The 11,591-nt window shown below is 37.0% G+C and overlaps 1 protein-coding gene across 1 annotated transcript; it reads left to right on the top strand.

Moving 5' to 3' along the window:
* Positions 1–3,098, top strand: LOC144700657 (putative beta-1,3-galactosyltransferase 14). Its single transcript, XM_078572109.1, has 7 exons — positions 1–406; positions 971–1,123; positions 1,208–1,290; positions 1,371–1,470; positions 1,548–1,661; positions 2,451–2,593; positions 2,845–3,098. Exons 1-7 carry the CDS (start codon positions 36–38, stop codon positions 2,904–2,906), a joined length of 1,026 nt encoding a protein of 341 aa, XP_078428235.1. The 5' UTR covers positions 1–35; the 3' UTR covers positions 2,907–3,098.
* The last annotated feature ends 8,493 nt before the right edge of the window (positions 3,099–11,591 follow it).

Here is an 11,591-nt window from a genome sequence, read left to right as displayed (position 1 = left end):
TGCCTAAGAAGTTCGTCTTGCTGGGTTGACCCGCCATGGCTACACCTCGAAGAATCTTCCACTCGCGGCAGTCGTCTTCTCCGCTGTCGTTGATCGCGCGCCTTCGACGAATCTACTCGTCCCCTCTCTTCAATCTCTTCTGCCTGGGATTCGGATTGTTAGGCATCATTTTCGGCTTTGTCGGGACTCCGAATTCGCAGATCTCGGCGATCAAATGCCGGAATTCCGAGCCTCTCTCTGTCCGATTTACCGCGGAGGAGGGCGGAAGAGTCGATGATGGTAAAATTTTGATTCAGAGGCCGAAGATTTTGGGGTTTGTGGGCATCCAGACCGGGTTCGATTCGGCTAGACGGCGGCTTTCGCTGAGGAAGACATGGTTTCCTTCTGATCGCGACGGTCTTCTTCGGTTTGTAAAATACCGATCTTTTGCTCTCTGTCCGTTTTTAGGGTTCGGTAGTCGTCAACGTCATCCGTAATTCACAATTAGTAGGTCAAAGAAGAATTTATGGGTGGTTGACGATGACGTTTAAATTGACGGAAATTATCGATGATTGACGTCCATTGTATGGCGGAGATTATCCTTCATGGGTAAACCGTCAACACTCATCATATGAACGTCCCAAACTGTACGCAAATTGGGTTTGACAGGTCAACGTCAACGTCACCATTATCATTGACTTCATCTACAGCAGCAAATCCATTGACCCTGGTTGACGGTTGGCATTGCCAACGCTGTTGTTGATGATGATGTTGTTGATGATGATGAAGATGGTGATGCTGGACGGCTGATGACGATGATGAAAAATTGTCAACAACCGTATTATTCCATTTTTTATTCAATTTTTCACTTTAGTGTGAAGTAAAAGAACTCTGATACTAGCATCAACTAGAAAAAGAAAGCTGTATGATAAATGGATTCTCAGATTTCACATAGATATCTTGCCTAATTATCTTCGTTTCTGAATTTCAGATTGGAGAATGCCACTGGGCTGGTTTTCAGGTTTGTGATTGGCAGAACCGATGATAGTTACAAAATGGCAGCTCTGAGGAAAGAGGTCTCAGAATTTGACGACTTCATGCTCATTAACATTGAAGAACGTTACAGCAATCTTCCTTACAAAACGTGAGACTCTACAACACTTTGCTCGTGGAATGCCTGGAATCTACAAAATAGAATTTTGATGATGGGTTAGTTTGTATGATATAGATTAGCGTTCTTCAAGGCGGCTTATCATCTTTACGATGCCAAATTCTATGTCAAGGCGGATGATGATATATACTTGAGACCTGGTAAAGCAACATCAACAGTTGGATTTGGTCTCTCTCATTGTCCTGTTCTCTGATCTTGTACTTCTTCTCATACACATAAGATCGGCTTTCTCTGCTTTTGGCAAGGGAACGAATTCATGCACAAAGTTACATCGGATGCATGAAAAAGGGTCCTGTGTTCAGAGATCCTGGGCAGAAGTGGTTAGTTGCTACCTCCTGAGATGGCTGTTTCCTCCCTATATATTTATTTATTTATTTTGAGAATTTTTCTTTTCCAGGTATGAGCCTCTTTCTGGTCTGCTAGGATCAGAATACTTTCTCCATGCTTACGGGCCTTTGTACGCTCTTTCTGCTGATGTTGTTGCGAGCTTGGTAACCTTAAGAAACAACAGGCAAGTTTCACTCTTTACCTCTCTTGAGGCTGATTTACCTTGTCCTTAACAAATTAGTATCTGTTTTAAGGTCGTCCTATCTATAAAAGAAATAATTTATTATTACCCAGGAAACTCCAAAGATTTTTTTATGAGACTATTCTTCATAAAAAAATAATGTACCCGAACTTGGGATCTAATGTTATTTCTTAGTATCCTAACAACTAACGATTGAAATGGGTCAGTTAAAGAATGAGGAATTCCAGGTGCCGTCGGCCTCGAGATCCACTTCGCTGCTTGTCTTGATACCCTCGGTGGGTCTAACTGCTCAAGTCAAGTATTGCAAATCAAGTTCTGGATTTTGGTCCAAAAAGTCATGTTGGATAGTTCAAGTTACAGAAAACTTAAACCAGATAATAACCAATAGTTGGCCAATAGTGAAATATTATAATTTCTGTTAACTTAAATAAATAGAGAAAAATCTCACTGTTTGATTTCACTTGCCTCTAGTGAGAAGGGTTTTTTGGTACTGTGTTTTATAGTTTGTATCTGAAGGCTAGATTTTGAAGTTGAGACTTAAGTATCTATTTTCTCCATGTCATGCTGTTAATTTTATGATTCGAGTGGCTGACAGGAAGGATTAGACCAGTAACTTTGATTTTCCCTTTTTGTGGTAGAGTCGCAGTTGGGAAACTCAAATATCATCATTCATGCAGTTCTCTGAATAAATTATCCTTTGGAATTTTTCAATTCTCTCCGTCTGACCAAAATTTCCTATTTTATATAATTTCAATTGCTTTATTTTTGCAGTTTTCGGATGTTTAGCAACGAAGACGTCACCATTGGATCATGGATGCTTGCCATGAATGTGGATCATGAGCATAGCCATGAATTGTGCGAAACAGAATGCACTCCATCATTCATTTCTGTGTGGGACATACCCAAGTGTTCTGGTTGGTCTCTCAATCTTCTTTCTATCATCCGTTATTACATTAATCATTTGATTTACTACTTTATATTTTTCAAGGCATCACACGGGCATCAAATCTAAATACCAAGCCTATTTTAACTTGTTTGATTCATAACAGGGGAATACAGATTACATGATTTGAATTATTTGGAAATCGGTTTCTTCAGTTCCAGATTCTACTTTCCGTCATATTTTTCTTAAGTTTGCTTGTTTGAAACCCTAAATTAATTGTAGGGCTCTGCAACCCTGAAGAGAGGCTTCTTCAGCTTCACCAGATGACAGCCTGTAGGAGCTAACAAAGTTCTTATTGGGTATTCTCTTACACCATTTGACTGAAGGTTTCAGAATCCTTTTTTTTGTCAATATTTGCTCATGTCCGTAGAACCAGGTTCATTAACAAAAATAGACCTCACAGGTTCATTCTAATATTAATCAATTTATTTTCAATGATTTGATAATGAAGTGTGCCCTCGTTTCTTTACTGTTCCCTCCTGAAATTTGAACTCCAACCCACTTGCCTAAGAAACTAAGACAATCTGAAATGTCTAGTGGATAGAAAGAGCCCAAAGTTCTTTATAAATGTGTACTAAGATTTTAGAAATGATAGTTTTTATTTAGTAGACATTAGTATGTGTGCCGTTTTGTGCAAAACTAAAATGAGCATTCATGAAAATTGGAAGGACAAAATGGTCAGTATAATATTTAACCCTAAAACAAAAAGGGAATTGCTCTGTCTCTTATATCATATATATATAATTGTTATACCTGCAAAAAAATTTATTTCTGCCAATAAAATCAGATCATTAGAGTATTTTGAAAAACAGAAAAATGATCATAACATCCTTCTCTTTCTTCACTGGGCCGGTACTCTTATTTTGGACTGCAATGGCTCATGGTGCATCCAGAGTTTTGTCATCTTGATTAAAACAATATTTATTATGAAAATTATAAGAATAACATCGAAAGAAGATGGAATGCCAATATATTATACAGAAAATTCCTAAGCTAGTTTTTTAGAGAATGTTCAACTTGCTGAAAGTCTTAAAGGGATTGGCAAGCCATTGGTCTATGAAGTTTGACTAAGGCCAATTCAAATCAAAGAAATCGTGTCCAAACAATCTAAGGTAATGAACAAATAAATCTTGTGACTTAAATTGTACAGGTTATTAGGTAACACAAGGTAACATTTTAATTTTTATGAAGAGAGCTGACTTTTGTCCATGTAGTCAACGAGTCAATATTAAAATAATCATGTTCAGTGTCATTGGTCATACGTGTAGATCAATCTGATTATATTTGATTATTTTGTCAAGGTCAACATGTATACGTACATATAACTTTGTAGATACTAAGTGGCTAATTTATATATACTATAAAAAATAGAAAATGAATGATATTTGAATTTACTGACAAGAAGGGGATGTAATAAAGTTTATTTGCCAAAAAAAATTGAGAAACTTGATAAACAAATACAAATCTCGCTGTTGAAAATGCTGAACCTATTGGTAATGTTACATACTTTAATTGAAGCAGCCAGTTGAGGTTAACCATCAGATGTTGTCACCGCATGGAAACATGGCACACATAGATAAATTTAAAGTCCTATATGCCTTCTCCCCTTCATTTATATCTCTTAAGCTTTGTTTTGTTTTCATTTCAATTGTTCCTCAACCACCTGCAAACATTGTGTGAAGATTGTATTCTGAAGCAAAACCCAATGCATATTAGCCTTGGACAAAAACAAAGAAATATTCTTTTTTAATTCATTATCCTCTTAACTATTGTTTTCTGGCATTATTTTTAGGGAATAGAAAGATAAAGGAGAAAAAACGGAGTTCTCTAAAATTGAGCTCCCAGTGACACTCGTGCTCTCAATCAATCCTATGGAAAGGACATAAGAGTCCCAGAAGTGGTGATGCAGAATATTTTGGAGCTAAATCCTTAAAAATCTTCAAGGAATATGTTCTTGATTTTTGGTGCATGGACAATCAAGAAAAATGAAAACATTGGTGGCATTCAAAATAAAGTTCTAGAAACCATCTTAGCTCCATTCAACCCTGAAGGAAAATCAGTTTCAATGATTGTAGAATTAGAAAAGGAGGATTATGTGTCTAGAATAGTGTATGTTTTGTGAAAAAAAGCAGTATCAACGAGAATAAAAGAAAAAGGACACAACCTTTGAAATTTTAATTTTTACTTTCATGTGTTGAGGTTTTGTGTTGACTAGTTATTTATGACATGGATGACATTCACATTGTTATTTCATATCCTAAAAACTACTCTGAAGGTAGATTTGATTTAGAAGAAATGTAAACATTAAAATAAATAAAAAGATGAATTTTGGAGTGAATTTTTGGGGAAATAATGTAATCACTTTACATTGTCCTTGATCACTATGGCATTTTTATGAGCCTGAAAAAGAAGACCATAAATTATACATAAAATAAAGATAAATGAATTAGAAGAGAAGGGCAATAAACAGGTGTACTTTTTAAAATATCTTCATTTATCTTTGATTATATTTTATTTGGGGACTAGGGAATATTTGGGATTTAAGATAATGAAATTAAACTCAATTCACAGAAATTTGTTAATTCATTTTTTTAATATGATTGAAAAGAATATAAAGTAAGTAGAAATAGGATTAAAGTTTGAATATATGCTTAGAAGAGGAACAAAAAGGAGATCTTAAATTGATTAAGATTAAAGAAAAATATTTCATATATAGAAACTTGGCAATGTAACATGACAATTAAACATATCAGGAAATTCAGGAAAGAGTAATTTTTTTGGGAATAAAGTGAAAAGAGAATTTATCTAGAAGTTATGTGACGATATAGTGATTTTGATAAAATTTAAAGTTAGTAAATTGAAAGTGAGTGAAAGATAATTTAAGGTAGAATTAAGAGTGGATAAAAAATAATCTAAAGTGGAATTTTTGTCATTTTTCGGTTCTGATAAATTTATATCTGTGATTTAATTTGGTAAAAAAGCCCTTGTTGATATGAAGTTAAGATAAATATGTAGAAAGAGCACCATCCATTGCAGACCTTGGTGCTCGGAGAGGGAGGAGGATTAAACTCCATCTCTAGAAGCCTTAGTGTCCAAGTTTGAGAAATTTCTTCAAGAGTAGCCAGCTCCATTTTTTCTACTGTTGTATAATTCCTTTTATTCACATGACTCGGGAATTGGGGTGTATGGAATTTAGGTAAGCTCTATTCTTCAGGAATTTAGGTAAGCTCTACTCAAAATTTCAAGTTAAAGATGCTAGAAGAGCTAATCTGTCATATCCAATTACTTTTTTATATTTCAAGTATTTATTTCCTTTTATTGAATTATTAATATTAGGAAGTGTTATCAGTGAACGCCGTTGAGGTGCGGTGCCCAAGTTGGCCATATGTTGTTCTAGGAAAAATTGGTAATAAGGCTTATCATTGTAGTTCATAATTGAAGATTGTGTGTGTGTTTTATGATTCACTTGAGGAGTATCTTCTCTACTCTACATTTTTATTCATTAGAGATGGTATCAGAGCCATCAAAGCTCGTGCAAATATCTCATTCTAGTGATTATAATTTGGCAAATTGGCACTATCAAAATCTGGTCTGCCATAATTCATAATCGACAAACTCCGCTGTTTCTCGCTTTTTTGCTTGCTGGTGGCTCTGATTGCTGCTCCAAATTTCTGCCTGTTGATGCTATTTGGTAGTTGTTAGTCACTGTATTTTGCTCTTTTGCTGGATGTTGCCCCAAAGCACCGCATGTGACCAGCTGGACACCATTCTAAATCGTCATTTATCGATGCTACCTGTTGGTCATCCCTGCTCATCGCTCGTTGCAGTTTTCTTTGGCAAACAGGGATTTTCTGATCTAAAGATCAAATCCTCTAAAATCAAGTTTTAAGTTGGCACTTTGACCCAATTCATGTTTCCATATTTCTTCCCAACAATCGTCTTCTATTGATAGCTTAGTTTGGATTTGAATAGTCTAAAAGGCCCATCATGCAGACCCATGAACATAACATATTTTTTGCTGTATTATAAAAGAAACTGTAGCCTATGGTTCCTGTTATTTTATGCCCGCCACATTGAGCAGCAACCGTAGATTACACTCTGTTGTGCCTTATGCACCCATCTCTGCTATTTGGAGCTTTGTTGAACCTAGACTTATTTTCTATTGTAGTCTACTCCACTCTGCCTCTACTTGGAGCTCTAGGTGTGATCATTCTACCTCCTCTTATAGCAAAAAAACTCGCTCTTTGTTTCGATTTCATCAGTTGCATATAACCATATCCATGGAGGACAAAATACTCAGTAAAGATACGAGTTCCTCATTTTTCCACTCTGGGAATAAATGGTATACTCATCTACCTCAAGTAGCTCCTAGTAATATCTTTAATAGACATAATCTATATAGATGTGTAAATATGCCGAAATTACTTTACGTCCACAAGGTCAACCCCACCATCTAACAACTGATCCACCCATTGGTGAGGATAAGAACTATACCAAAAGTAGATGACAAAAAGACATCATTTTTACGCGTATATTATATTCAATGATTCCTGACTTAGCTCAGACCTATATACTATGAGGATGTTAAGGAGATAGGGGATGCTATTCAGAAACACTACTCAAAGAGAGATGATGAATCTACTATCACAGTCTTGGTGGATCAATCTATGTGTCTTCTCTGGGAATATCAAACTGTCTTGAAGTATGCAAACAAGCTCCGAGCCTTATGAAAGGAGATTGAATTCTATCATCTACCCGTTGCACTCCATTTTGTCTGAATACGTCCCTCGTGATTTTGTTTACTCCTATATCACTTGTTTGCATCCTGATTTTGAAAATGTGCAGGGCCAACTATTCAACTAAGATCACAAAATTACTTTTGAATAAAGTCATCCTAGAGATGTAAATAAGAAAACCATCTAGGTGGTCAGAACAAGAACACTGCAGAAACTTTTGTTTGGTTAGTCACGACTATGATGGGTGGGGGGGTGTGGGGGGGGGGAGGGGGTGAATGCCTCCAAGCCAACAACGTCTCAACACCTTAATCCTACGGCTAGAAATTCTAAGGTTACTTGAAATGAAGGCACAAACCAACTATGATGAAGTCACTGCAAATGTCCTCGTTAGACCAAGGACACCTGTCAGAAGATCCATGTTATCCTGCCAGGGCATCCAATGCCATCAATAAGAGCACCAACGTGTCTCACATATATGAATATTGATCGCGCTCCTCACCTGATAAACAAAAGCTTCCTAGTGAAATGGACAAAGTCAAAGAAGAACAGCAACAACTGCGCCTCTTGGTGAAAATATGGATATTATTGGATCCAAATCCCTGGTACAGTAAGGTATTACTTCTTTCTTCTCCCTACTACCAAATCCCATTCTCATTTTGATTTATGGATCTTATATTCCAATGCTACATATGAACCATGTTGTAGCACTAAGAGAGTTTGACCCACTGATGGTACTTTGTTGACTATTGTGGGAATCTGTAGCACTAAAGTTAAACAAATTGGACTGCTTACCCATGCTTACATGTCCCAAACTTATGTGTCAGCTTGATCTATGTTAAAAATTAGCAACATTATCATCGTGTTAGCTGATATTCAATAGGGTTTATGCCCTTTATATGACAAGGTTGGGGGCTTGAATCATGGGCTAGCGGGGTTCCTGGATGACTTCTATTATTTGACGACTCCAACTCCTATGCCACATCAATCTCATATGGCATCTACTGTTGTGTTGTATGGGGAGGAGCATCTCTGCTTGCTTCATCAACAGCTCATTTATATGTCATTTCATTTTTTCAAAATACTGCTTTTGGAACTTTGTCAGTGATTAAAATTGGATTTGTCATGTTTGAAATCTTGTGAAACATAATCTTACCATTCACCCTTCCACTCATTATCATTCTATATTTTTTTTGAACTTGTACTCTGGAATGTATGGCATCCGGCTCCATTTCCAGATACCCATGAGTTTAGAAGGTTTCTTATCCTCATTGTCGATGTTAGTCGCTTCTGCTGGATCCATCTCATGAAGGCTACATATGAGGTTTCCACAATCATTTGTGATTTCATTAGCATGATCCATCTCAATTTGATTCCCAGATTAAAAAAATTTGTACTTAATGGACAATAATTCATCAACTCTAAATCTATCTCCCTGTTTAAGGATTTAGGTATATTTCATGAATCATCGTGCCCTTATACCCCACAGCACAATGGTGTAACAGAGCACAAACTAGAGCATATTATGCATTAAAAATAAAATTTGAATAACGTTTTGGGGGAGGCAGCCCAGTTATCACTTCACCTAATTAACAAATTATCCTTTCCCTCACTGGACAAACTCCGTTAGTACTTCTTCAAACTTCATACTTCAATTTATGCTTCATAATCCCTTCCACTTCATATAATTGGATGCAAGAATGATGTACATCAATATCCCCATCAAACCAAAAGTTATCACCTTGGGCATCAATGTGTGTATTTGTTGGGTACTCTGACTCTAAAAAGGGATATAAGCGTTATCATCCTCCCACATGGAAAACCATCATTTCCAAATAAATCACATGTAATGACAGACGTTTATATTAGAATGGTCTCCCCATTGCAGCTGAAGTGACAATTACTATGTCTTCTGACTTATGCTCCCACACATATCCTCTCTTATAGGCTTGCCCTCTGAACCAAATTTGATTCCTCTAACTCTGGAGCTGACTGTGGAGACTAGTGCAAGAGGACAATCCAATGCCAGGAAACCCAAGAGGTCTGTATTATGGACCTGGGTCGTCCCCCTAAAAGACTTGAGTGTGGCCTTTCCCAGGCAAGTCCTCCTACCCTGATACATGATTCTTATCCACCAAAAGATGCGGCCTCTGCATTCATACTAATCCTTATCCTCTAACTGATATTCTAACTTACAAGAACATCTTATCAACACATTAGACTTTTCTTATGAATCTCACCAGGTCACTATCCCATAAATTGTTCCAGGGCCTCTTAGTTACCCATAGTGGAAAGAAGCAATGAACATTGAAATGGTTGCTCTTCATTCCAATCACGCTTGGGATGTGGTGTCTCTGCCCCCGAGGAACATTGAAATGGTTTACATCGTTAAGTATGTAGAGAATGGTAAACTGAAACATTATAAAGCCTAGATGTTGCCGAAGGCTACACCCAAAAGTATGGAGTGGGCTATGTAGAAACTTTTGCCCATGTAGCAAAAATGAACACAGTCAGAATCCTCATCTCCTTGGCAGTCAATCAACATTTGGATCTTTGTCGATTTTATGTAGAAAAATGTTTTATTGGATGGTGATCTAAGGGAGAAAGCATATATGAAACCACCTTTTGGACATGATATATCAACCAAGTGTGTTGTTTAAGAAAGGCAGTATATGGTATGAAATAATCGTCTCACGCGTTGTTTGAGAAATTTACTCAAGCCATGCAAACTCTTAGCTATTGCCAACGTAATGGTGATCATAATCTCTCTATCACCACACCTCACCTAGACATGTAGTTACTCTGATTGAGTTTGTTGACGACATTTTAATCACATAGAATGACTCCTTCAGGATCACCAAATTGGGTGAACACCTTCATTTTCAGTTCAACTTTAAGAGCTTAGCCCCCTGAAATAATTTCTGGGTTTCTAAGTGTCTCACTCATTCAGCAGTAACACACCCTTTATATAGCCCTCTAGATGTAAATATTAAACTTAACAACAATCCCTCAGATCCAGATACTTACTCATTGTCATATCAACACTTGGTTAAGAAACTAAACTACCCTGCTCATACTCAACCAGATATGTCCTACTCTGTTAATCTTCAGAGCCAATTTACACATCTACCTAAGATATTTCACATACAAACTGTGCATCGCATACTTTGTTACGGGAAAGGGAATATCTGCCTTGATCTTAAATTCCAATGAGGTAAACCATTGAGTCTTGAAATTTAAGCTGACTCTGATTTTGATGGCTTGGAGGTCGATCGTCAATCCACAACTGGCTACTGCTCCCTGCGATGTGGGAATCTTGTTACCTGGAACATCAAGAAGCAAAATAACATCGCATGATCCAGTACGGAGGCTGAATTCAGGGCCCTGAATTCAGGGCCCTCGTGCAAGAAATATGTGAAGCCCTCAGGATCTGGGGTATCCTCCAGGAGTTGCGCTTCCCCTACATGGGATCCAGCAAACTTTGTTGTAACAATAAGTTGGCCATTAGTCTTGCCCATGCACCCCATTTACACGACCACACCAAGCATGTCGAGATTGACCACCATTTCATTAAGTAAAAGATGGATAAAAGGATCTTTGAAATTCTCTACGTCAATATGAAGCAACCGTTGCCTTACCTCCTGACAAATGGGTCTCTAGAGATCAACATACTTATTTGGTGTCCAAGCTGGGTATGCTGGATTTTCATTCCCTAGTTTGAGAGCAGTGTTCAAGCTGGCCACACATTTTTGAGGCAACTTGAGCCGTCTTGATTTACCGCTGAAACTCTGATGTATATACTTCTTACTTGATACGTAATAGAAGTGGATGGGTGCGTTTTATGATTCACTTGATGAGTAACTTCTCTATTCTTCATTTCTATTCATTTGACACAAAGGCAGGTAGATATTAACACGAGAGAAAGTAACCCTCCTCTCAACGGTAAGTATGAGCGAATTCAAATGCCAATTAATTCATAACATAGTGACATTTTTTATTTAAAGATTCCATTCAGCGTAGTTGGGTACTTCAAACAAATTTCAATTTGTTTGAAATAAAATTGAGTTTCAATCCCAAGAGTTAGAAAATCTTGAGAATATTAGAGGTTAAAATTGCATGATGAATGAGAAATCAGCTGGCCAGTAAAGTAGTATTTCTTAAGTAGTAAATTTCATTGAAATAACACGAAGGACTATCTCAACAAGGAACACAAAATCTTTAAATGGACGGCCAGCA

This window comes from Wolffia australiana, chromosome 3, assembly GCF_029677425.1.
Source record: "Wolffia australiana isolate 7733 chromosome 3, ASM2967742v1".
NCBI lineage: Eukaryota > Viridiplantae > Streptophyta > Magnoliopsida > Alismatales > Araceae > Wolffia > Wolffia australiana.
Note: the sequence above shows the minus strand (reverse complement) of the source record. Positions and strands in the feature narration are given on the sequence as shown.

Coding starts and splice junctions, on each gene's coding strand:
- LOC144700657 (XM_078572109.1), top strand. CDS start 36: ATGGCTACACCTCGAAGAATCTTCCACTCGCGGCAGTCGTCTTCTCCG. Junction 1,124..1,207: donor AGCAATCTTCCTTACAAAAC/GTGAGACTCTAC, acceptor TGTATGATATAG/ATTAGCGTTCTTCAAGGCGG. Junction 1,471..1,547: donor AGAGATCCTGGGCAGAAGTG/GTTAGTTGCTAC, acceptor TTTCTTTTCCAG/GTATGAGCCTCTTTCTGGTC.